Here is a 26,280-nt window from a genome sequence, read left to right as displayed (position 1 = left end):
AAAAAAATTCAAGAAAGAATTTAACTTTTTCACCACTCCGAAGTACTAATAACTAATTTGAAAATCAGAACCGTCCAAAATAATTTTAGATGGCTTAGTTTGCCGAGCAAACATCACGTGAGATATATCCGCTCGACGCTGAAAAAATTCTCATTTTCCATTGACACCACGTGTTCGTCTCTGTCCTTATACGACCATCTCTCTCTCCTCTCTCTCGCAGGGGTATATGATGGAAGTGAATTGGGGAGGGGGGGTGGAATTCTACAATCACATATAGTCGCAAAAACACTTCACTCGAACACTGGCATTTTACGTTGTTTTTAATTTCTAATGTTTACAGAAATTATAGTACCAAACATGTTTCTTATTTTTGTTTTTATAAAAACATAAATCTGATTCTACTTCTAGTTTTTTAAAAATAAAATATTGAAAAGTAAAAAGGTTACCAAACTCCCCCTAATAGTCAAAGAAGTTGCACCATGAGATTTGCTAATCATTTCATGGAAAAAATGATCCGATCTTTTAAATTTTTAACGAGGTTGCACCATTTGACTAATCACTTCACAAAAAAGCTCTGCAATGTCGCCATCGCATCCGGTCCCCTCGGATTCTAATTTAAACGAGACTCTTATGTGTTGGGAAAATTATTGTGGTTGGAAAATTTCTGTTAGAAATTAAATGTCTAAACAAGAATAATAATCAACTGAGTAAGGCAAATAAATATTAAAGGAGAAAAGATAAGAATAGTCTGTGGGGGTGGTCAAGGCACGTGATGACGCCCTCCTCTTAATTAAGAAAGGGTAACCTCCTTTTGCATAGGGTTGGATGGTGTTCTTTCCCCAAGATACAACGACCTTCAAGTTCTCTTCGGTATTGCGAATCGAACTCACAAACCGTGCAATTTTTCGACATTCAAAATGATTCACGGAAAGTATGAAGTAAAAGAAACAGGAGAAGTTTTATATTTCTGAAAGAGAGGACTGATTGGAAGAAGAGAAGGAGAGAAAGAGGTGTTTGGGCTTGAGGAGGCGTTTTGGTAGTTTTACACTAAAAAATTACCCAAACAGATCCGGGCCGTCCAAAACACGTTTGGACGGCCGAGATCATGCTCGGCACCACGTGAACTGTGCCCACCCGGCACTGCAAAACTTCACAAAAAGAGCTGGATCTGCCTACTAGCCCTTTATCTCTAACAGTGTATATAATAAGAACGTAAAGAAACACTCTATTAAACACACATTAGTACATTACATTACACACAACACTGAACATTGACTTGTATATATAGATATTTGATTGAAGCTCCAGAGCTCCGAAAGAAGACTCAGAAGCTGCTTGAGATTAAAGCATATGAAGCCATGAACAAGAGGACGGCGATGAACATAAGAGGCATCTCTACGGTACTTCCATCCGAGCTTGTGGCATTCGATGGAGTTGCTTTAGATCCTGCTCCAGCAGTCATACATGCATGAAGGGTAAATATTTGAGTTTACTCTTTGAATTGCTTAAAATCAACTGATCAACAAGTAGGATAATGTAGTTGCCATACAATGCATACATACTTGTTCGGATTTCCATGTTTAAACAACTGATCAACAAGCATTCTCAAGTACAGTGAAGTTCCTTCCCTCCCGTGGATGTACCCGAGTTTGGGGAACCACGTAAAATTTCTTGTGTTCTGTGTGCATGATTGGCGTGTGCAAGTTTATGGGCGAACCTGGGGCACAAAAATATCGTCCTTGGGTGGCGCTCTAGACTTTGATAAAAAGAAAAAGCTTGTTCTGTTGGGCCCAAATCCTCTGACATGGTACTTGTGTTGTGATGTCCTGGTGAAGGATCTCATATCATGGGGCACCTATTCGCAAGAAGGTTTTCGAAAAGGCAATCTCTACTTCCTCTCTGTTCTAGTTGATCAAGCTCATGATCACACTCAGGTGTCTTTTTCTTCCTTGGCCTCTCTGCATACCTGGCATCTTAACTTCAAGGACACTATACACCGAATGAAGCACTATTACAACCGATTTTCAATGGCCCTGCAGACGCTAGACTCCTAATACTCAAACCATTAGGACTTACTAGGAGTCTGGTGTCTACATGGTGTTTGAAGGTAGATTGTGATAGTGCTCTTCACCCAGTCATTTTTTTTGTCGTGGTTGTCAACTGGGGCTTTCACTTCTATTCTCTACAGAAGGGAAGGGTTGTTTCATGCGAACTAATTAAGAAATAAGATCAACGGATGGGTCTATGCGGATGCAAAAAGAGTTTGATTGACAGGAATGGAGGTAGAAAGATTGAGCCCTTGAAAAATCAGGTAGGTCAGCGTGCGAATAGAATCTCTATGAATAATGGCTTTGGAAGACAGCACCGCGCGAGAGCTTGACCCTTGCTTTTCTTTTCTTTTTTTGCTGCACTACATTGACTCATGCTGGCTTTGGAAGACGATATACGAAGAGCTTAACCCTTGCTTGTTTCTTGCAGCCTTGGGTGCTACTTGCTTTTCTGCTGATGCTTAGTTCGAGTCCCACGGATGATGGATAGCAAAGTTGTTTGGACAACGTACCCTCCACACAAGCGAAAGCTTATGCAAAATAACTGTGGAAGAAGGAGGCTCTGGTGATGGTGCGGCAATGCTACCCATGGTTGCATTGGGGTTGGTGGGATCGATTCCCAGATTACCAAAAAAAAGGCAGTGGAAGTACTGCATAATTTTTTGTTCTCTCCATTTTATAGGCACATAATGGGATAACAACTTGATTTATGAACACTCAATAGACAACCAAATATACCTGAAACTGAGGAACTAGTTGGTGGAGCTGAAACTGAGGAACTGCTTGGAGAAGCAGGAGCTACATTTGCAGATTCTTCCGGCGTACCTTCCGGTGAACCGACTGGCGATGTTGGAGGTCCATTGGCAGCTACAACAACCAAAAAATGTGAGACAGTACTTACCAAGCTACATCATAAAATAAATTCTGTGGATAAGTTATCTACACCTCTAGCTAATTAAAGACTTACTCTAGTGTTACTTTGGTCAAATTCGCCCAATTTGTTCCTTAACCTATGCGGTTCCAGTTAACGTGGTTGCTAGACAGTTGTTATGTTCTCTAAGATGGAATGGCACGCCATACAGCAATCGGTGGCAAAAGAAAGGGGTGAGGTTGGGGCCGCGACAGACAACCCGAGTAATCTCAACTTTTCTTTGTATATTTTAGTAGTTATGATCAAATTTATTGTTTGGATCCTGCAAAATTTGGACAACCTTCTTCCATGTTCCTTCAAAAATTGGAGTCTTTTTTATTGTACTCCTTCTGAACTCAAATAATTTTGCATTTGACACCCTCTTTTTAAATTCCTGCGCTCGTCACTGGTGGCATTAATCAGAGTGGGAAAAGGTTGGTTGTTGGAAAATTGGATGACATTACCAACAAACCAGATTTGGAAAATACCGGTAGTCGAAGGACTAAATTGGAAAGTTCAAGTTCTGTGAGTTAATAATACTATAAAATGATACAAATTGTAAGTTAGCAAAAAAATAATAATAATTTGCAATCAAATATGACTACACTGGTGAGTTGAGTTCTTACCATTGCATTCACTAACTGGTGGAGTTTGCACATTGCATGCCTTAGGCAACTCAAGAGCCAGAGTTTGGTTAATACTTATACCAAGTGATGAACCACCACCACTGAGTGCAGTGCACAGGCACTGCGGTTGCGACTGAACCACGTTAGCTAGTTGCGAGCAGCATGAAGGAGACGGGCTTGAGGAAGCTCCGGTGACATAGTTCAGGCACGGCGCCATGCTGAGGAGCACGGTGGTGCAACTTGATTGAGCCCTGGCTCCTGTCCACAGCATGGTTACTAGGGCAATGAAAATACCCATAGTAGTCAAACTTGGAGCCATTCTTTGTTTCTTTTTTGGAATGTAAAACTGTAAGAAATTAGAAGGGCGTTTAGTTCAGGTTTGTGTTGAGGTAACCACATAAAGTGGATTTATAGTATATGGTTGGACAATATGACGCCGGGTGGTCAAAGCGAAGATTTAAGCTTTTGCTCCCTCACAGATAGAAGTTTCGAAACTTCCCAAAGTGCTATCAACTATTCTGGAGCTAATTCATACGGGGTTTTCCTAACTTCAATGAGGTCCCTGCTACACGATGGTGCAATTGATCCTTGGAGCTTAGTCGATGAAAGCTGCTCCCAAAATTTGTCGAGATACGTGTTAGCTGGCCCGAATACCCTAAGTTATATATTGACAAAAAATACTATATGGTAGGATATGTAGTAATTGAGTTTTACGGGTGACCTACCTTTCCAGTAATGGGAAGGGTATTAGGTTAACGACATAGGTCATGTGAGGTAAGATGAATTAGGACTGGTAGAAATAGTAGAAGATGAATTATGTTGATCAGATCTTTCTTTCTTTCTTTTTTTTAAAAAACCTGCTTATTGCTAATGAAAAGTAAAATATTGGTGTACTTGTGAGTTGTGTGCGGTGATGTTTCTTAAATGGATTCTGAGAGAGAGAGAGAGAGAGAGAGAGAGAGAGAGAGAGAGAGAGAGAGAGAGAGAGAGAGAGAGAGATCTAGAGAGGCATAGATATCATTTTTTTAAAAAGGTAGATAACCTAACTTCAATTTAAGTAAGTTCTTGGCCACTGTGTTTCAATTGTTTTTGAAGTGATTGGAAGTTGTTTTTGACTTGCCAGAAAGGAATGTCTCAGCACTCAATTGTTACATCATGGACTCAATCATCTTGCGGAATAATGAAGAGTTCAAGAGTATTTTAGTTGCGTTAATTGATCAAATCACGAGAATCAACACCTCAAACAAAAACAAACAAAAGGGTAAACTACAGTTAACCCCCTCTAACTAAGCTTCATGTGCACTTTGCCCCCTCTAATTTTTTGTTTTGATACTCAACCCCCTCTAACTAACTGAAATTCGAACGGTCATAACTTCAAACGGTCATAACTTCTTTGTCTGAAATTGAAAACGTGCAAATTGTATATCGATTTCGAGGTCTTGAAGTCAGCTTTCTAATGACACCAAAATCATATCACGATTCAAAGCACACAGAAAGTTATGATCAAAATGGTCTTTCTGTCTACCAGCCCTTACTCTTTTGATCATAACTTTCTGTGTGCTTTGAATCATGATGTAATTTTGGTGTCATTAGAAAGCTGACTTCAAGACCTCGAAATTGATATATAATTTGCATGTTTTCGATTTCGGACGAAGAAGTTATGACCGTTTGAATTTCAGTTAGTTAAAGAGCGTTGAGTGCAAAAAAAAAAGTTAGAAAGGGCAAAGTGCACGCAAGGCTTAGTTAGAGGGGGTTAACTATAGTTTACCCAAAACAAAAATAATGGAAAAACCGAAACGTATCAGTTGTTGTAAAACAAGAAAGTCTTGTGCACCGAATATGATGTCTTTCTAGTAGTCAAAGAAGTTGCACCGTTAGATTTGCTAATCATTTCATAGAAAAATTGATCGGCATACTATTACAGTATTACCTTTCTCGGACTGTAATGTAACTAAGTAGGAGATGTCTTTTAAATTTGTAACGAGGTTGCACCATTAGACTAATCACTTCACAAAAAAGCTCCTCAACGTACCGATTGCGTCCGGTCTCCTCGTATTCTAATACTATAAACGATACTCTTAGCGTGCACCTAGTACGAAATCGTTTTGAGTTCCCTCAAGAGGTCGCAGCGCGCCATTAGACTTGCTATTCATTTCACAAAGTGAGCTGGATGTCACATGCACTTATTTATTTTAATCCTCGAGTGACCAAAGCCAAGTGGCAGAAATCCCAAGGAATTTGGTCAAATGGGCACGAGAAAACAATAAGTGTTTTTTCTTCTACGAGGTTGCATGTTCGAATCCCACGAAGCCAAACATTCCAAATCTTGAGGCCAGTAGAGGCTTTGTCTGTCGTTAACTTCAGAATCCCATTATTAATCGAGATGCACACAAGCCGGTCTAAAAATCCGGTTATGAAAAAGAAAAAAATAAAGCTAGGTGGCAACAAGGGCCAACTGATGAGATAGAAACAAGAGTCAAAAAGTGCACCATTTTGTGTCTGCCAACAAGCCAAACTCACCTAAACTCCGTATTATTCACAAAGTTGGTTAAGGTTGTTGACCCCCTTAACCAATCCCAAGCCCAGGTGTTCATCCTTCCAATTCCCCCCTCACTCCAAAACTCCCCCTCTATAAATTCCTCCATTCTCTTCTCTTTCAAAACACCAAACTATCAAATCCCTCAAACATTTCTCTCCAGTTTTCTTTTTAAAAGAAAATCCCATCACCTCGAAACTCCACACGGAAAAATGGCGGCATCCGCGCATTTTCTCCAGTTATTTCAGCTTCTGGCAATTGCTTCAGTGGCTTTGGTTATGCCAACTTATGCCCAGATTAACTCCCCATGCTCTCCTTCCATGATTATGAGTTTCACTCCTTGCATGGCCTTCGTTACTAACAGCAGCGCTGCCGGTGCGCCACCAACTCCCGCCTGTTGCAGTGCCCTCCAGTCCATCTCGAGCAATGGCACCGAATGTATGTGCCAAATCGTGAACGGAAGCCCATTCCAAGTACCCATTAACCGGACCCTGGCCATTTCGCTACCACGCGCTTGTAACATGGCCGGTGTGCCTCTCCAGTGCAAAGGTGAATAATTCGCAAATCTTTTGCCTGCTTTTTCTGTTTTAATTCCTTTTTTCTAATTAACGAAATTAGGTTGATCATTGTGGAATAACCTTTTGAGTTTTTCCAACTGCAGCCGCTGGTGCACCTGCTTCAGCTCCAGGTACTATATGTATTCACTTTTTATATCATGTGATTTGTAATTAAGGGTTGGGGCCCGCATTATCATTCCTTAAGATTTCTAAAAACTTGAAGAATTTTTTTTTTTATCGGCAAAAAAAGAGAAAAAAAAAAAAAACTACAAGGTTCTCTTATAGGTGTTCTGATATTATCTTGACCTCCCTCGATTTTTCGAACGGTGAAGAAAGCTTCATTAACCATAAAGATGAAAACGGTACAATAGAAAAAACAATACATTGAGAGAGTTTCGAAGAGTGCAAAGACTCTTCTAGTCCTGCTACTCGCAAAAACTAAACCTATTTTGCCTTGACAGGCCCTGTTGCTTTTAGCCCGTCTCTCTCTCCTGAAGCTCCTGCTCCTCTCTCTCCTCAAGGTAACATCCGCTCTCTGCAAAATTAAACAGTGCATTTTTCCTCCGGAAAGTACTAGGGAGTAATATTTTTCTTATCTCAAAACATTGTGAAATTTCTCTGTACCAATTGTTTAATTTTGTCCTAGCAGCTTCTACTACCCTCCCAACATCAGAGTCACCTGGTTTGGCACCGGAAGCCGAGACAACCCCCGAGCTCACTCCGCCGTCTACCAACACCGTGTCATCCCAAGCTCCAACCGCAAACTCAGGGAGCCGGCCGGTTGTGACCACCTCGGCCGCGCATCCTCCTGCCGCTGTTTCACCGTCTCTGCTTTTCACTCTGTTCGGAGCTTTTGTTCTAAAGTGCTACTACTACTAGATTGCCCACTCATTTGTTCCTCTCATTTTCCGTAGTTATGTATTTTCTTATTTGGCTTTTGGGGATGTATTCTTTTGTGGGGTGTGCAGATTGTTTGGGCTTGTTTAGAGAAATGAGAGATGTTGATCATTGATTTTGTTTGAATAAGCTTCTGTAATAGTATTGTTGTCCTTGTGAAATATACTTGATTCCTTTGTTTTGTTCAAAATCCAATTCCAGCTCAAAATCTTTACTTGTGTAGCTAGTAAATCACCGCACACCAAAGTCAACAACCACTTCCAATGCCAAGAGATGGACCCGTCTATGGCCACCGACGATGTCTGCACCGATTGGGAATATACACACAACCAACTAAAAAAGAAGCAATTTGAGAATCCGATATTTTTGGATTGCAGCGAATTGTGACTTAAGTCACACAATTGATGTAATGTCTCGGGTCTATACTTTGTAGTTTGTACTTCATATGTATGATATAAATGATTTTTTCTATCAGTTTGGGAAAAAAAAAACCATGTGAACCCATATTTTAAGCATCGGAATCCATTAAGCAACTATTCTCAAAAATACGAATCTGGTATTGAAAAATCATGTTCTAAAAATATCATTTGTGACCGGTAGGTTAACGTAGAAAACAATCTCAACTACTACTAAAAACAACATTAGATTTTTGGAGAAAACCAACCGGAATCTCTTATTCGTTTCTTAGAACTCTAAATTATCAAGTCTACCCTTTCCAGTTTGGCCTTTTGGTGCATTTGAGCCCCCATATTAACGATCGGGGTAGTATATTTTGTACAGCTCGTTGAGAAATTCAATCATGCGATACCTCAAGTTGATACTTGTTCGGATCCTCTCAAAATGATTTTTTATGCGAAACTCCAGTTGATTGGTACGCTCTTAATATAATTTTCTAATGTATTTATCTTGTGAAAAGAAGATTGACACACTGAATAACTCATTTGTTTTAAGATGAATATGCACAGAAAATCATAAAAATTTCTTGAAGAAAACAAGTTAGACACACAGTGATGGAACCAAGAGTTTCAAAAAGGGAGTGCCAAAAATTGGAAGTTTAATCAAGAATCTTACTATACTATACTAGTGCAGATATGGGATTTGGGCCTTTGCAGGGTACCAATAAAATAAAATGTTACACTACATTAGTGAAATAAATATACATATACCTAGGGGTAATAGTTAAAAGTGTCCGGACACCCCCACCCTCATATGTAGTTCTGGCAGTGTAGGCACACTAACTTGTTTGGCTAAATACTCCGGGAGGATTCTTTTTGGTCTTTATTTAATATTTTTTTTTACATTTATTAGTTTTTCGTCAAATTTTTTGTGAATTATTTGTTCTTCTTGATAAGAGAAATCTAGAACATAAAAAATATTTAAATTTAAATATTTTTAAATAAATACAAAAATAATTCAAAAATCAGTCCGTTTTGGATTAATTTTAGCTTTATTCAAAAAAAATTAAAATTAAAAAATTTTATTTTTTTTACGTTTTAAATTCCTCCCATCGAGTTGAACTAATAATCCACAAAATATTAATGCAACTTTAATAAATGCGAAAAAAATGAATAAAGACAAATAATAATCCTTGAGATTTATTTAGCCAAAACAGGCCTTAATAGAAACTCATTTATTTTAAGACAAAGTATTAACTGATCATTTATTTAATAGGAGTAATTATTAATACACGATCAACCCAAAAGCGGGAGAGAAGAAGTTACCCGAATCTGGCCATTCTCGTAAATAAAACCAAACTCGAGCCTATTTTGCAAAGAACAGATGCTCTTTCCCGCCACTTCGTTGCGCATGCATATGTATATATACTCGTCTCCGTAACGGAAATAACCATCTCGCTCTCTCTCTCCCAAACCATGGCCTCCACCTCTCCACTCCACCTCCCTCTCTCTCTCCTCTCACTCCTCCTCCTCCTCACCTCCACCCTAACCGCCTCCGCCTCCCCCTCCCCCTCTCCCTCTCAGCCCCCTACCGCCGCCGGACCCACCAGCTGCTCCGCGGAGCTCGTCGCCTTCTCCCCGTGCCTCCCCTTCGTGGCCTCTTCCCCGAACAACATCTCCTCCTCCCCTTCCTCCGACTGCTGCACCGTCTTCTCCTCGGCCTTCAACGCCAGCGCCGCCAGCTGCCTCTGCTACCTCGTGCGCCGGAACATGTTCTTCGGCTTCCCTCTCAACTCGACGAGACTGTTCTCCCTCTCCTCTCTCTGTCCTCTCGCCAACGCCGGATCCAACGCCAACGGGTCTCTCCAGTCTCTCTGTTCAGGTTCGATCGTAGAATGAATTAGCTTGGTTGATTTTAGTTTTCCTGAATTTCGTGTCATTTGGATTTCATTTCCGGTTGATTTGGGCTGCTGAAATCGTTTTAGAAAAATAAATATAGAGCCAGATATTAGTAGCTACTCAACCGCTAGCAATGTAAATTATTAAATTTTATTTCGTAGATCTTCGTATTTTAGCATCTTAAATATTTATATGTAACGGGTTTTTAGCCTTCTAATACTGTTAAACTTGATATATCTTTCTTTCTTTTTCTTTTATCCTCACCTCATATATCATTGAGATGAAAAATTGCATTAGTATCGGCCGATTTCTGTTACCTACGGTTTGATACTCCAGATGCCGTTACACCGCAATCGTTAACGTTACTTGTTCATGACGAGACAGTTACTTTTGATAACTCAGATGTTCGGGTCAGCTTACGCGCACCTCGATTAATCTTAGCCCAACTAGTTTCCTGAATTTTGGTGTCATTTGGATGTCATTTCCGATTGATTTGCACTGCTGAAATCGTTCTAGAAAAATAAATATCGAGCCAGCTAATGTGGCCACTCAACCGCTAGCAATTTGAATCATTAATTTTATTTCGTGGATCTTCGTAAATTCAACATTTTAAATATCAGTCGTAACTTTCAATACTGTTAGGACTTAGGCCTGATATATCGGTGAGATGAAATCATGAAAAATTGCATGTGCATGTATCGGCCGGTTCACTCCAGTCGTTTTTGTCTCATAGTTGTGTTACTTGTGTATATACAAACTGATTTAGGAATTTCGCATGATCAATGATTCTGGCTAATTTAGGACTTCTGAATGTTGCAATGAACCAAATAAGGAATCCGAATTCAAGAATTTTTGTATGTTGAGTTTAGTCCTTAGTATCGAATATGAGACTAACGAACTGCCTATTTCCTTTCGCAATCATTTGAAAAGCCTAATCGCTCATTGAAACCTAGTTTTTCTCATTTTAGATTAAAATGTGAAATGATACGTGTTACTTGGTTTGTCAATTTCTTGCAATTTTCATATTTTCATGTTCAGCACGAATTTTTTTCTCTCCATATACGGTTATCAAGCTGGAAATAAAACTTTAACATACCAATAGAATGCTTGCATTTACATGAAAGTTTAATGAGTTGGTTTATTTTCCACTTTGTTTCACCAGGGTTGTCGACACTGCCTCCTCTGCACGCCATAGGTAATTGCAAAAATCCTTTTTATTCTGCGTAAAATCTCTTGTTTCTAATCTTTGTACTCGTGTAAATATTTATAAGTTTTCATTTATTGACCAGGTCCAGAGAATCCAAGGACGCATGATTCTGGTACCCTTGATCTTTTGTCTTCCTTTACAATTAGATCACAACTAGTTTGATAAGCATCCAAGTAAACACTAGTTTGTCAATTATTTGTGCTCGACTAGCTCAAACGAAATGGTGATGGGAATGGTAACCGCAGTTCAAAAGCCGTATTGAGCTTCATCGGCTGCGTAGGCATGATAGTCTAATTAGACAAGACATTCTTTGCTACTGTGTTGCAGGTCCTGATAGTTCTTCACCTCCTGTGAAGAGCAGCTTAATGCCAGATTCTGATGGCATGCCAGATTCTGATGGTGTTTCAGATGCAACACCAAGCCCTTCAACCACAATGCCCGCACTTTCATCTGCATCAAAACAGCTAAACAACCACGGCTGCTGGTCTCCTCTTGGAACAATTGTTTTTCTGGTTCCCATCTTAACATTTGCTGCCACACTACCCATTGCTGATCATCACAATATACGTACATGCACATTTGTACTTTCGTCTTTGTGAAAGAAATCTCCTTATGAAGATGGAACTTCAATGAAACGCTCTTTTTTAGACTAGCAGCAAATATATGTGCACAACTGTCTTTTTCTGAGTATCAACAGTTCAATAGAGAAATAATAGTTGGGATACAGAAACCATTCCTTCTTCCCCGTTATGTACTTTCTAAGCGTGCTTGTGTTCCTCTGGTTAAACAAAAAAACGTGTATGCAGACCCTAATGGAGAAAGCATAGATAAATATCTTCCACAACTTAAAACTTTATCACTATGGCTCCCAGAAGCAAAAGAAAACATCATCAAGTTCTTTTCTCAAACTGACAAACTTGCACTCCAGAGCAATTGCTTTCACAAAACAAGAGGTAGAAGAAGATATGTTCTTCTTCATCCTTTTGTGTCTCATATGAAAAAGATCTTAAAAATTTTACTTCCAACCATCTGACCACTCGGATTCATCAAAACAAGGTTTCGCCACATCCGGTTCTACTTCATCAGGGACCAGAGGGTACTCCTCTTCGTTTCCCAAATTGCACTCTTTGAACTCCTCGGTGAGCTGGGGGTACTCGTCTTCATACCCTGAATAACTCTCTTCTGTGGGATAATCCTGGAGAGAATTTTGCTTTTCAGGGAGAGGACAACCCTGATGGGAGCCATTGTCCACACAACGCCATAAGAGCAAATTCCAGTGTGGATCCTGCCACAAGCAGCAACTCAATATCAGCACCATAAACTACTAAATACTTGGTCTCAGCATATGTTTACCAACACCCTTCTACACGTATGTAAGTCCCCATATCGAGTTCTCAACGCTTAAGCTCTAAGTTAGGGGTCCAACACCCATACCCAATTTAGACACCTGGCTTTCTCTGATTTTATAACATATGAAGAAAAACAAGCCCATATTGGCTGGAAATGACATCAATGGGAAATAAAAATCCCAAATTCATCCTCAGTGTCAATTGATTTCAAGTCTACGACGTACTACAATCCATACAATATTGTACAGCATTCAATAAAAATAAGTGTCAGGAGGTGTCCTGTATCCATACCTAACTTTTAACACTTACCGTGATATCCCATCGCAGGACCCAAGATCATGTATAGGTCCCTCAAATCATAATGATGTGAATTGAAAATTACCTTGCCAATGATGTGAGGGTTCCCAATGACAATCAGCAAGGACCTGGCGCGGGTAATGGCAACATTGAACCTTTTGGGATTGCTCAAAAATCCCAAGCAGTGAATTTTGTCAAACTCATTGTGTTTGACCGTTGATCGAACAGTAGATATGATGATAACCTCCCTTTCTTGTCCTTGGAATTGCTCTACACTACCAACCTTGATGCCAGAGAAACCCAAACTGTCGAGGGTGTTTTTCAACTTAAGGACTTGTTGCCGATAAGGTGCTATGACACCAATATCCTCCCCATTCAACTTCTTTTCTTCTGTTAGTTTCTTAATATACTCAACGACCATACTTATTTCGTATCTGTTAAACCACGACGGATTACTTCCTTCCCGCTCGTCACGGCCTTGGATGCCAACAAAAAGAACAGGAAAATCCCTGTTAGGAAGAAGGTCAACCCAAGCCACAGACTCACCAGTATCTTCTTTGGATGCGATTAGTTCCCCATTATAAAACAATTCCGAAGGGAGATGAAGAATCTCTGGGTGACACCTGTAATTCCGAACCAGCTTCGTGACATAATTCTCATTTCCCATGTTGTAAAACTCACACTCAAACAGCCTAGCAAGGTATGATTTTCCCAACCCATAGCTTTCAGCACATCTAGAGTGAATCACTGGACCTAGTTGCATTGGATCACCCGCGAGAACTACCACTGTCTCCCTTCGGCAAAGGTGGGACAGAGGAATCAGAGTTTCCGGCTCTGAAGCCTGGCCAGCCTCATCTAAGAAAATATGAGAGAAGTGATTCCGCCTGATTCCTTCCGCGTAAAGTAGAGACGCACTCATATAGGTCGATATGATGATTCTGCAGTGCATTAGCTTATTGAGCGGAGGACAGCTGAAGCTCGAGTTTTCTAAGAAACAAAACTGAAGGTCAGCGTCAGACTGATACTCTTCCAATGGTCGAGTAATGGCATTGAGTCTGAGTATATCATTCTTTCTAAATGAAACCTTCTTTTCAGAAACTAGTTTCTCCAGTAAATGGTCTGCCGCACTATTAGAAGGAGCACATACAAGAAGTCGTGCATCCTTCCGATTTGCATAGAGCTGAAGTATTGTTTCTACTAGTGTAACAGTCTTTCCCGTACCAGGGGGGCCGTAGATCACATAAGGCGGGCCCCCTTTGCACCCAAGAATCATCTCAATCGAGCGCTTCTGCTCCTTGTTAAGAATCAAAGAGAGAGGTGACAGTCGAGTGCATCTAATCTGCCTCTTTCTAGTTGACTCAGATGGGAAGAGAAGCTCTTTATCTAGACGTTCAGCTGCTTCAATGGCCTGATATAGTTTCCTCATGATTAGCCGATTATACGTGAACTGCACATTATAGAGGTTGCAAGAATTATGAAGAGAGTGGAATTCTTCATCATGATCAAACTTCAAATATACTTCTTCAGCCTCAACACGGTGGATATAACCCTGTGCAAAGATCATCCAATAGTAACTTCTCAGAAAAGCAGTTATATATTCAAACGCTAAACAGGTAGATAAACCAAAAATATATAGGTAAGACAACGGGTGAGGCGGAAAAAGCATCATAGATGAAATCATATGTTGGACCATATTCATTTCTATAGTTCTGTATCACAATCAATTCGTAGGTGACAACATGTGATGCAGGGCAGAACGATGAAACGAAGAACAAATGTGCAACAAGGACAATCACAAACGGGATAGATATAGAGAAACTCTTTCTAGACTCTTTATTAATCAATAATAATCAAAAACGTCCAGCTCTAAGGCTTACAACCCCTTAAATACGATGCAAACCCTAACCCTACTAGGAAAAGGAAAAAACACCAATTTTGGAAAGTTCCGAAATTATTACATATTCTGAAATATAAGAAAAAATAAAACTTCTCCAACAATAACGAATGTTATTGGACTTTCCTATCAAAAGTTATAAGCAAATAGATTATTTCCGAAAACGAAAAATTTGGCCCTTCGGAGCCCTAAACAGCCGAAAAAGGCTAAAAAACACACGGTACATGGCCAAAGGCGATGTGTCTTGACCGTTGGGCCGTTCCGGATCGAATCCAAGTGGGCCCAAATCCGAAGGTCTCAGTCAGTTATTTATGAAAATACCGACTAGTAGGCCTTGGAATGCTTGGATTGCTTTAGGTGGTACTCCTCCTCTATGCGCACCGCATCAACATGCATACCAGTGGGTGAAACGAGGTGAAAATAAAATCACAAAATTCTAAGAAAAGTGTATCTATACTTTTTATACAATCCCCGAGCTGGTCGTACATCGAGTTCCTCATTGTAAGTTTGCATGGAGATTGTAGTATGTAAGTATGAGTAATGGAAGTGAAGCTCAGTAGCTTACAATAGAATCCTGTAAGTTGAGTTCCACATACCAAGTCAAGTTCCGTATATGTTTTCGAATAAGTTACTATCCAATATTGTTTCTTGTCAACATTTTCAAAGCTTCTAGAAAAAATAGCTTATAATAGATTCCTATGTAGTAGGTGATCAAAAAAAAAAAAAAATTTAGAGAGACAAGGCTGAAAAGGGAAAAAGTAAATGAAAAGGTTATCAAATGGAGATATTTTGTAAAATGTATGTCTTGTGTATGATATGCATTGTGTCATTCTTGACCCGCATCTTAAGCATATCCAATTAAATACCTAGCTAAGGAGTAAGGACACATGTTGGCAACACAGATCTTTTAGTTTTTTGATTTAATGATATGACCATGTATATATCTCTTTAGAAAACCAAATATTTTCTTTTAAAATGTTTTCTTCACATCAGCACAGGTAGCTAGCATAAGTGCATAACAAAAGGTTAAAAAGGTAGAACATCGGAAGGGGTAGAATTACCAAGCTAAACCAGCCTTGGTTTCATATTTCCAAATTAGGGCTAAAGGTACAACATTCCGATATGTATGTAGTGGTTTACAAAGTAATACTTTTCAACTTAGTCTAACTATGAAATACAATAAATTGCATTAAAAATGATAGCTCCTGCTTCAGACTATACAAAATGATAGCAGAAATTAGCAAACCTAAATGACAAGGTCTAAGTCCTGCACAAGTATGAAACCTGACCTGATAGGTACGAGTTGCGTAATTTGCATCTTCAGTGGAAAGTTTAGCAAAGATGTAATCTCCCTTAACAAGTGAAGGCCTTCTCTCAGCTAAGCCTGGTACCTCAAGGGTCAAAAATTTCCCCTTCTTCCTTAAACAAATGCGTTCCATGTCGTAGCCCCCCATATTTTCCTGAATCAATGAAGAAGTAGGTCAACCTCCTTCAAGTATGAGACTCATTTTAGTGATAACTGCCTACTGAGACAATAACATTTTCTCATCTTTAGGTGATGTTTGATTTACTGGAATGACTTTACAAATGAATTGTGAAGTCAAACCTTGGACTCCCAAAGGAATGGTCTTTAATCTCAATTGGTGAATGCGATGTTTGCTTTACTGGAATGACTTTACAAATGAATTGTGAAGTCAAACCTGTGACTCCCAATGGAATGGTCTTTAATCTGAATTGGTGAATGATCATTCCATTTCTGTTGTACAATAAAACATTTATTAGTTAACCAAACGTAGGGAATGATCATTCCATTTCTGTTGTACAATAAAACATTTATTAGTTAACCAAACGTCGGAATGAGCATTCCAAGAGAACGACCATTACATTCTGCATGCATTCCAGTGCAGCCTCAGTATGAATATTTCCTCGAGTTATAGAATATTACCTCCACTTGTATTTCTTCCAAATTCATCAGAGTAGTTAAGTAAATGCAATAATTCTTCCTTGTTACACCACCTGTGATACCATCCGGAACCATCTTATTCTCCACCGATTCTCTTACCGGCTGTGGGATTGGATATTCCGCAAGAGAAAATTTGGAACCACTGTTCAAACGCCTCGTAGAGGGGCGCTCACCAGGAACAAATGCATTCGCTGCGGATACATTTTTAACCAACGGTTTCTTTCTCCTATCTCTCCAATAGGGCATGTTTGATGCCAAGGATTTGGAGATCTTATCTTCCACAAAAAGGAGAACAACACGTTCAATCCGCGCATCCTCTAAGTCAAAGTGCACCGCCGTTTGGTGCAACCCAATTCCTTTAGGCTTGCAAGATAACCAAACAGTTAAAGTTTGGCCAGGCTGCAAAACCCTATCTTCCAAGCAAAAGGACTCCACAAATCCACTATCTTCCTCCAAATCCGTATTAGTCGATGGAGGTTCCATGAGAGAAACAGTGAATGATTCCTTGGGGTTTGAATCATAAATGTCAACTTTCCATAGTTCCACCGGATTGCCAGTGGTGTTCTTAATGGTGATTGGATCACTAGAAGTTTCTCCCACCAATATAGATCGAGGATTTCCATTTTGAAGAGGGAATGGAACGGATATAACTACTGGACCCTCTTCTTCTGGGTTGTATGTACACACAGATGCATTATCTTCATAATCGATGAAACCAATTTCCCCTTTGTCTTTTTGGATATGTGAGTATTCTTCATCCCACTTCCCATTCATCGTACCAATCACCAACTTGTTATAATCTAAGTCCCGGAATCTGTGAGTTGCAATCAGCACAAAAAATATTAAAAGCCCATATTGCCATACCAAGTGAGTGAATATTTCAAACCTCACCCACAACAAACACCAACTTGAACTACATTGTCATACGAAATTAGGTTGTACTATCACCTAGTAGCAAGTAGCAACAAGATCAATGATGACAACATTACCAAAAGCCTACCACCGAACATGCAAAGCAAACACAAAACAATTGCACGAAGCTATAATATGCATAGTAAGCAATAAACAAACTCCATCTTCGAGTGCTAACAGCCTGTTAGGATTGGATGATTTAGAGAATCAAAAAGAAATTGATCTCTCTTCTCCCTTCAATCAGTGGGAGAGTGACCGGGTTTTCAGTCAGAGAAAATAACAAAAATACCTAACCTGATACAAAGACTAGACATAGGTAGTGAACCCAATACACAATTGGGACCTCCCATTAACCTTTGTAGTCATATCATATAAAGAGCCACAGAAACAAGCACCCAAAGGGACAAAGATAGGATAAAAATTAACATTTGTTTTACCGAAAATCCTATATTCCTAAACACATTGAAATCCCTGCCCCCTCATGTCAATCCCACCAGCCTCTTATCCATTCTCATTCAATAAAGGTGCGGGGTGGTGGCAAGTCAAGAATCCAGAGGTTAAAAAGGGAGGAGAAAAATATTAAATCCAATTTACATATCCGAAAAAGCCCACAACAGTTGAGCAGATTACAGATACCAATGCACGAGAAATGAAGAAATGTAGATTAAACCCTAGGCGAATGTTGATTCTGATGACGAAAATCGAGAGAAACCCACTCGTGATCTGAACCTTTGGGGCTGTAACACAGGCATAAATAAGGTATTAAAAAGGAAAGGAAAACCCCGAGGCGGAAAGATGAGATCCAACATTAACTTGGGTTTTACATTCACAGATTGAAAAATGAGGAGAAATACAATGCTTTACTTCCAAATTACAGTTTAAGAAAAAGAAGAATGCCGAGAAAAGCTCAGTCAAGTATACGCAAAATTACAAGAAATGCAAGAATACGCAACATTCATTACGCTATATGTGTATATATGGAGAGAGAGAGAGAGAGAGAGAGAGAGAGAGAGAGAATGTGATATACAAACCTAGTATAATAAGGGGTAGATGTTGCCTCTGGTGATGAAAATCGAGAGAAACCCACCTCTGATTTTGAGCTCGAATGGGAGAAATTTTAAGAAGGAAAAGGAGAAACGGAGAGAGAAAATCAAGAGGCAAAAGCTACCGCAAAGTATACCTGTTGGAAGATGATTGGATTAGACAATGAAAAAGCTGCGTCTATGAATTTCCCGCAAATGGAGAGGCTGTTTCTCTGTCTGTTTACTTGGAAGTTGGAAGTATTCTGTTTTGTGGGGGAAAGATTTTCTGAAATCACATTCGCGAGCGACCATTCAGAAGTCTCCCTCCCTCCCTCTCTCTCTCTCTCTCCCTCCCTCTCTCTCCAATAAAAATCGTATAAATGATTCAAAAGTGAAGACGAGAGAGAGTAGTACACCACCGAGTGGAGTGGTACTGGGAAAAAAAAGAAAAGGAAAGGCTCAGGTCCCTTGTCCTATATGGGCCCACACAAGACGATGTCCTGCCGTCCTGGGCTTGTAAAATTCCCCCCTGAAAAATAGCCATGGCTATAATGCTCTACAACGGTTTAGCATGATACTCCCCCTCGTTCTCAATCATTGGATTGTAGTATGAGTTAATTTCAACCTTTGATTGTTAAAATGTTTATGGTAAAATCTATTATAAATTGTGGAAAATAATTCCGTAAAGTATGATAAGTGCGATCATAATAAATTGTAAAAATGTGCCTATCAAAAATATATATATATTGTAAAAACGTGTTTTGTTAAAAATGACAACTAATCTGTATCTCAGTCAATGGCAATTGTTGCGCTAAATAGTGTATGAGTTTATTCAGTACTTTCATGTGATGGTGTCCATCGGTACTGAATAATTTCTCGTGCACATGCTAGATGGACTGGAAAAGAATAGGCTAAATTACATATAACCCCCTCAAACTAACACTCGCGTACACTTAACCCCCTCTAACTATAAAATTTGACACTTAACCCTCTTAAACTACTCAAAATGGGATCCCAGCTGGCTTCCGTAACGGTGAAAGCATTACCCATTTTGCCCCTGATTGAAAAAGGTTCCCTCAAAGCCTGAACCCAGTTTAATTTCCAAACGCAAATGACACCATTCTAACCTAGATCCAAAGCAAGTGGCCTACCCTAAATCCCTAACTGGGTCCAACTTGGCAGGAAAATTCCCCCCAATCCACCAACTAGCGGGAAAGTTCAGCAGCTCTCCTATAAATTGTCCTCCCTCAATCACCCTAATCCCTCTCCTACCACACTTAACCTAATCCAAAAATGGTGAACCAAGTTTGGGAAAAAAACTGAAGGATCTTGCATAAATTAGTTTGAATCTCTTATTACAGGTATGATTCCTATCCCCCTGAAGCAGTGAATAGTATTTTAATCATTGTTTTGAAAAAGATAAAGCTTTGAATGCTTGAGAACTATTTTGTATTTGGGTGATTGTTGCTTTTAATGCAGAATCTTTCTTTATTTTGTCTTTTTTCTCTCTCTCTTTTTTGAATAGTTTTGTCCCTTTTCTATGCTTTACTTTTGAAAGTGGTCCCGCACATATATATATACATGCATTTACAAATGGATAGATGCATGGATGTCTATAAATACACTAACAATAATTTGTAGGGATTGTAAATGCATGGATTTGTATAATATTTTGTTGGGAAAAAAAAGAAAAGCAAACATATGGTCCCAAATGCCTATATTTTATGTATTCTTCCTTCCTTTGTTTTGTTTTGTTTTGTTTTGATTTGCCTGTTATTCCATGAATAGGATGGCTAACTCTGGGTTTGTATTGGAAGTCCACCACGTGGCTACTTTGTGGGATTACCTAAGTTGTATTTAAGTGGAAGGTTGACTTCATACGAAATGTGGACTCAAACTTCATGTCATACTTTAAGGTGTTGGACTTAGTTAAAGGGTTAGGTTGTAATCCAGAATTTTACAACATATATCATAAGATGTCTGACTCTGATTTCGATGGTGGATTAAGGGACATAAAAACTGACAGTGATGTTGTGGACATGTTTGCCATTCATGAGGGTAGAGGAACCATATCTGTTTATGTGGAGAATATAGGAGTAGGTTTGGATGTTGATGAATTAGGTATTGTGAGGGATGAAGAGGAAGAGGACAGTGAGAGTGACAAAGATGGATCTGAATGTAGTGAAAGAAGTGTCAATCTAAGTGACATTGAGTATTTTGCAGATGGAGATGAGATTGTTGATTGTACAGCACTTGTGTCTAAAAGAAGAGCAATTAGAAACTTAGAAGTAGGAGATGGGAGTGGAGGAAGTGGGACTGGGACTGGGCAGCGTACAATTGATAACATAGTGATTGATGTAGATGAGGTTGAGAATGATGATTTGAATACTCCTATGCAATCACTAAATGGTAACCAAACAATGGAGTTCATTGAGTTTTTTGAGGATATGGACATGGAAAGACCACAACTGAAGAAGGGAATGTTATTTGCAAATGTTGGTGTATTTAGAAATGCTCTAAGGCAGCATGCCATCTTAAATGGAACTGAGTTCAAGTTTTTGAAGAATGAGGTCCATATGGTAACAGACAAATGTAAGAATGACTATGGATGGAGGATTCATGCTAGTTACTTCTAAGACACAACTTCTTTCCAAATAAAAAGCTTGAAGTGCCACCCTTGCCAGTGTCCAAGACAATACTGCATTAGGCATGCTAATTCTTCTTGGTTATCCAGAACCTACATTGATCGATTGAGAGATGAACTAAATTGGAAGTTAAATGCAATTGGAAAAGTTGCAAAGAGGAATCATATGGTGGAGATGTCTGGCAGCCAAGTTTATAGGGCCAAAAGAAAGACAGTTCAAGAAATTGAGGGCAATCATAGACAATATTATTGGAAGTTGTGGGATTACTGTGAGATGATTAGGAGGACCAACCCTGGATCTACAGCTTTGTTGAAGGTGGAAAAAACCCTTTTAATCACAGCACCTGTTTTCCCAAGGATGTTTGTTGTCTATGAAGCACAGGCAAGGGGATTTGCTAATGGTTGTAGACCAATCATAGGTTTGGATGCTTGTCACTTGAAAGGCCCATTTCTTGGTCAACTTATGCATGCTGTTGGAAGGGATGCTAATGATCAAATGTTACCAATTGCAATTGTTGCTGTGGAAGCAAAATTGAAAGACAGTTGGGTGTGGTTTCTTGAAAACTTGCTGCAAGTGATTGGAAGGCCAGAGGAGCATAGTTGGACATTTATTTCTGATAGGCAAAAGGTGTGTACATATCCCATTTTTTTTATAAGTATTATCTGTTATGCACATTTTTCCATCTATTAGTCTTATGCATGCACTTATTTGATTATTTTAACATTTGCATTTTGACTTTCAGGGATCGGTTAAAAGCTTAAAACAGCTAATGCCTTGTGCTGACCACAGATTTTGTGTGAGGCACATGTATGCAAACTTCAAGGACAAATACAAAGGTAAGGATCTCAAGGACTTGCTTTGGGCTGCTGCATGTTCATATATTGTGCAAGAATGGGAATATAACATGAACAAGATCAAAATTATTAACAAAGAAGCACATGCATGGCTGATGAATGTACCCCCTAGTATATGGACTAGGTCAATGTTTAGTCTTAGGCCTAAGTGTGACATGTTAGCAAACAACATTTCAGAATCTTTTAACCACTATATTAAGGATGCTAGGGACAAGCCCATAATTACCACGATGGAGATGATAATGAGACAATTCATGACTAGGTTTGAGGAAAAAAGACGCTAGATTGCCAACTGTAATGGAGTAGTATGTCCTAAAATTGAGAAAACAATAGATAATTTGAAAGTGGATGTAAGAACCTATGATGTTGAATATGTTGGCAACTACATTTATGAGGTCAGAGTTGGAGTGAGGAAATTTGTTACGCACTTGGGTAACCAAACCTGCACTTGTAGAAAATGGGACCTAATTGGTGTCTCATGTAGTCATGCAATTGCTACCATAATGAAAGACAAGAGGGACCCTACCTCATTTGTTCACCTTTTTTACCACAAGGAAACATTTTTGTTATCCTATGAGTCCATCATCAATCCAATACCAGATGACAGCCAATGGGTATACATAGAGCTTGATGTCATTACTGCTCATCCTTTGAGAAGGCCACCTGGTAGTCCTAAGAAAGCTAGAAGAAGAGCCCTTGATGAACCAAAGAATGTACTCTTGGTAAGAAAGACACATCAATCCCTAAGGTGCAGTAACTGCAAGCAATATGGGCATAACATAAGGACTTGTAAAGGTGCTCCAGTGGCACCTAAAAAAAGGCCTATTGTTTCTGGTAGAGGTCGGTCATAAACAACTAAAGGACAATAATCAAGAGGTAGAGGCAAGAGAAGTGGAAGAGGTAGGGGTAAAGGAAGAGGTAATGGTACCACACCCATTTCACAATCTCAAAGCTCAGACATCACAATTGCCACCTCTATGCCTACTAATGGAATGACTTCTGTCTTGGTATATGTTCTGTCTTGTACTTATCATATTTCTTATGTACTATGTTTAATAACATATATTAAGACATGTTTTGTTTGCAAAAAAAAACAGCAGAGTTGTGTGGGCCCAAATAATAAGGGAAAGGAAATTGCAACTAGAGATCTAGTCCTATGCTCTGGAATGGGTTAAGGCAGAGGCTCTGGAAGGTGTTCAAGCAGAGGAGGCACTGGAAGGGGTTCAAGTAGAGGCATTGGAAGAGGGGTGAATTCAGCGCCAGCTCAGGTATGCCATTATTGTTGTTACTTTTATCATAAGTAGTACTTTTTTATCTTTCATCATTGGAGCTTGATTACTTTAATTTTATATAGATGCAAATGAGGTCAACCACCTATGGAGAAGTATATTTCTCAAGTGGTGTTGGAAATTCAATAACCCCAAATACTACTACAATAATGAACAAGTTTCACCTCTCCCAAGGCTCATCCAACATGCCTCAGGTCAACAACTCCAACTATGGATCTCTAGAAGGACATGCACCTTTTAGGTCCTCTAAGTAGTATGCAGTCTTTTAAGTAGTATGTTATTCACCTTTTTGACAGGACAGAAAGCAACTCTTTTGGATCTTGTGGGACAAGATGGAACTTGTTTATGTAGTAGTTGCACCAGTCAACTCTTTTGGCCCAAGTGTTTATGTATTAATCTAGTTTGATTGGTAGTACAATATGGAACTTGTTTATGTAGTAGTTGACTGGTGTAACTCTTTTTGAACTTGTTTATGTATTAATCTAGTTTGGTGGATCTCTTTTGGATTGTTTTTATGTATTTAATCTAGTTTAACTGCTGAAAATATGCATCATAATCAGCCTCATTTGCATTCATAACATAAATTACATCAGGTTCAAGCCTAATTTGCATCACCTACTTAGAGCCAATTGACTGCATATGCTAGGTACATCATAATCCACATTACAAATGCCAACACCAGCACTAATTTCCAACTGCAATTCCCCAAACTCCTCTGCTTAGTTAGTATCTCCTACAGCATTTGGTTCTTTAATTCTAAATCATTAATCTTCTTTTGCAAGTCCTTAATCTCATTCTTTAAATAATCAATCTTTGTTTGTCTTTCTTCATCTCTATGCAATCCCAATGCATCTTGGATTCTTTGACTTCTGCTAGCCTCTTGAATAGTAAGGAGTTTATCAAGCCATATGAAAAAGCCATAGCTTTGTTTGGTCTTCAAAAAACAGGCACAACTTTAGGGTTTCAGGTTTACAAATAAATGGGAAGGTATAACAGAAATTATACGTTATAATTGTTACATTATACTTCGTATACCCATAAAATTTCCTGCCTTGGTTCTTTGTTGTCTTGGAGGTCTTCAATGGTGCTCGTAGTCCACAACGACAAAAAAATTTTGAATCCTCAGTACAGGGATTGACCGAACTGCTTGAAGAATCCATTTGTAGAGACCCGTACAAATTTTTAATTATTGAAAGGTTATATGAATGTTAGAAATTGAGAAAAATGTGGGAGAGTGTTGTGATTATGTGAATTGAGGTCTAAAATAATGGAATTGTTAGTAGAGGGAGTTATTGTGTAGTTTGCATAAGTATGTTAGTATATGAAGGGTGTGTGGGTGTATGAGAATATCTCCCTTATTTCTCTCCCTCATCTCTCAGCTCCCTCTCCTCCCTTTACCGTCTCTCTATCTCTCTACCTCTCTCACACAAAACTCCACCCAATACATTAATAACCTTACAGATCTACTTCCTCTCCACCTTGTGATCGTGTGTTGAGCTTAGGTTTCGTTGTGTTGGGCTTGGAGCGGAGTATCTTGGTCGATTTCAAAGTTTGGGAGCTAGGGCTCGTCCAAATCACGTGGGTTTCAATCTTCGCTTCGAGGTAGGGATTTCTTACTTGTTCTATGTGTTGATGAGTTAAATTTGTGCCTGAATCTTAGGTCTAATCATTCTTTTGAAGTGTATTGTTGGTCCTTGAAAACTGTGTATCGCGCTGAAAATTTCTAGGCGCTACTCGTAGTCTGTTTTTTGTCTTACCCATAGCCACTGATCAGAAACAGAACATTTGTTCCGCTACCCGTAGTCCATTTTTGGTCCTACCCGTAGCCACTGCAAATCTTTGTAAAAACTCTTGTTCTCATATTCTAATGTCGTGGTTCGTTTCCATGCGTGGTGGTATGTATCTTTATGAGTTCAAGGAAGTTAATTTTCATCTAACGGGAAGTATGACGATAGCTTGATGTATATGATTGCCGAATGCCGAACCGAGAACTTATGACACTTTATGTGAGGAATATGATTGAAATAGAGCACACGAACACCGAATGCAAGTTGTGAACTTTATGACTTGGTGATGTAATAAGAATCAATGACATGAGTAATGAAACGGTTTAAGGAAACTTGAACGGGCCCGTCAATTGGCGTGGTGACCGGCAGGGGATGAACGGGGTCTCAAATACCCAGAATGAATGGGTCCATCTATTGGTGCGATGACCAGCAGGAAATGAACGGGTCCACCTATTGGTGCGATGATCGGCATGGAATGAACGAGTCCACCTATTGGTGCGATGATCGGCATGGAATGAACGGGTCCACCTATTGGTGCGATAACCGGTAGAGAATGAACAGGTCCACCTATGGGTGTGATGACCGGCTGGGGATGAACGAGGTCCCAAATACCCGGAATGTGTACTTGGAACAAAAAGACTTATTAACCATGAAACACGGGACACATTGAATGTGACGGAGAACTAGATGATTGTTTTATTTTTTTGACTTGTCGTTTTGTATGCTCGTTGATTCGTTGAATTCTTGATCTCTTATCCATATATCTTCTTATTAGTGCATGATTATCTCATTGACATATAGCATGAGTATAGAATTCTTTACTGGGCGCATGTTTGCTCAACCCTATTATCATTTTCAGGTACACCACAGGGGCATTGACATGACGTGCATGGAGTGCATTGTTGATCATTCTTTTGAAAACTAACATGGAAAATTACTTTAGCATTTTTTTGTAAAACCCCTTATGAGATGTAATTGTAATTTTAATTATTATTTTCGTTTTGACTATGGACGACTGTAAACTTTTAACTCCTTCCTTTAGTATAAGTATTATGTTACTTTGGGCCGTGGAGCCGAGGATGTAACCTTTGAACTTAACTTGTAAATTCTGGGAATTAAGTATCTTTTGGAGTATAGTAGTGTGTATTTGAGAGATTTTATTTATTAAAAGTCATTATTAATTATGTTGAAAA

The 26,280-nt window shown here is 39.2% G+C and overlaps 5 protein-coding genes across 5 annotated transcripts in view; 3 read left to right on the top strand and 2 right to left on the bottom strand.

The window, feature by feature from the left end:
- Positions 1-952: 952 nt before the first annotated feature.
- On the bottom strand, positions 953-4,193 carry LOC131324272 (non-specific lipid transfer protein GPI-anchored 5-like). Its single transcript, XM_058356177.1, has 3 exons — positions 3,585-4,193; positions 2,787-2,915; positions 953-1,446 (listed from the first exon to the last, which is right to left on the bottom strand). The coding sequence occupies exons 1-3, from the start codon at positions 3,901-3,903 to the stop codon at positions 1,325-1,327; spliced, it is 570 nt and encodes a 189-aa protein (XP_058212160.1). The 5' UTR covers positions 3,904-4,193; the 3' UTR covers positions 953-1,324.
- Positions 4,194-6,087: 1,894 nt separating this feature from the next.
- LOC131324271 (non-specific lipid transfer protein GPI-anchored 20) lies at positions 6,088-7,764 on the top strand. Its single transcript, XM_058356176.1, has 4 exons — positions 6,088-6,669; positions 6,782-6,808; positions 7,139-7,198; positions 7,327-7,764. The coding sequence occupies exons 1-4, from the start codon at positions 6,333-6,335 to the stop codon at positions 7,554-7,556; spliced, it is 654 nt and encodes a 217-aa protein (XP_058212159.1). The 5' UTR covers positions 6,088-6,332; the 3' UTR covers positions 7,557-7,764.
- A 1,681-nt stretch (positions 7,765-9,445) lies between these two features.
- LOC131324010 (non-specific lipid transfer protein GPI-anchored 25) lies at positions 9,446-11,674 on the top strand. Its single transcript, XM_058355841.1, has 4 exons — positions 9,446-9,851; positions 11,031-11,063; positions 11,158-11,187; positions 11,403-11,674. Exons 1-4 carry the CDS (start codon positions 9,446-9,448, stop codon positions 11,672-11,674), a joined length of 741 nt encoding a protein of 246 aa, XP_058211824.1.
- Positions 11,675-11,753: 79 nt separating this feature from the next.
- On the bottom strand, positions 11,754-19,562 carry LOC131324009 (probable RNA helicase SDE3). Its single transcript, XM_058355840.1, has 6 exons — positions 19,559-19,562; positions 18,522-18,579; positions 16,561-17,392; positions 15,905-16,075; positions 12,807-14,270; positions 11,754-12,360 (listed from the first exon to the last, which is right to left on the bottom strand). Exons 1-6 carry the CDS (start codon positions 19,560-19,562, stop codon positions 12,091-12,093), a joined length of 2,799 nt encoding a protein of 932 aa, XP_058211823.1. The 3' UTR covers positions 11,754-12,090.
- Positions 14,331-26,280, top strand: part of LOC131324267 (protein RDM1) — a 63,224-nt gene continuing 51,274 nt past the window's right edge. The window contains exon 1 of the mRNA XM_058356172.1: positions 14,331-14,334. The gene's annotated coding sequence lies outside the window, so the exon portion shown is untranslated. The remainder of the gene's footprint in view (positions 14,335-26,280) is intronic.

This window comes from Rhododendron vialii, chromosome 4a (assembly GCF_030253575.1).
Source record: "Rhododendron vialii isolate Sample 1 chromosome 4a, ASM3025357v1".
Taxonomy (NCBI): Eukaryota; Viridiplantae; Streptophyta; class Magnoliopsida; order Ericales; family Ericaceae; genus Rhododendron; species Rhododendron vialii.
Note: the sequence above shows the minus strand (reverse complement) of the source record. Positions and strands in the feature narration are given on the sequence as shown.

Coding starts and splice junctions, on each gene's coding strand:
- LOC131324272 (XM_058356177.1), bottom strand. CDS start 3,903: ATGGCTCCAAGTTTGACTACTATGGGTATTTTCATTGCCCTAGTAACC. Junction 2,916..3,584: donor ACCAGTTAGTGAATGCAATG/GTAAGAACTCAA, acceptor TGGTTGTTGTAG/CTGCCAATGGACCTCCAACA. Junction 1,447..2,786: donor AACTAGTTCCTCAGTTTCAG/GTATATTTGGTT, acceptor CTGCTGGAGCAG/GATCTAAAGCAACTCCATCG.
- LOC131324271 (XM_058356176.1), top strand. CDS start 6,333: ATGGCGGCATCCGCGCATTTTCTCCAGTTATTTCAGCTTCTGGCAATT. Junction 6,670..6,781: donor TGTGCCTCTCCAGTGCAAAG/GTGAATAATTCG, acceptor TTCCAACTGCAG/CCGCTGGTGCACCTGCTTCA. Junction 6,809..7,138: donor TGCACCTGCTTCAGCTCCAG/GTACTATATGTA, acceptor TTGCCTTGACAG/GCCCTGTTGCTTTTAGCCCG.
- LOC131324010 (XM_058355841.1), top strand. CDS start 9,446: ATGGCCTCCACCTCTCCACTCCACCTCCCTCTCTCTCTCCTCTCACTC. Junction 9,852..11,030: donor TCTCCAGTCTCTCTGTTCAG/GTTCGATCGTAG, acceptor TTGTTTCACCAG/GGTTGTCGACACTGCCTCCT. Junction 11,188..11,402: donor TCCAAGGACGCATGATTCTG/GTACCCTTGATC, acceptor ACTGTGTTGCAG/GTCCTGATAGTTCTTCACCT.
- LOC131324009 (XM_058355840.1), bottom strand. Junction 17,393..18,521: donor TCTACCCCTTATTATACTAG/GTTTGTATATCA, acceptor TGCAACTCACAG/ATTCCGGGACTTAGATTATA. Junction 14,271..15,904: donor ACGCAACTCGTACCTATCAG/GTCAGGTTTCAT, acceptor ATCTTTGCACAG/GGTTATATCCACCGTGTTGA.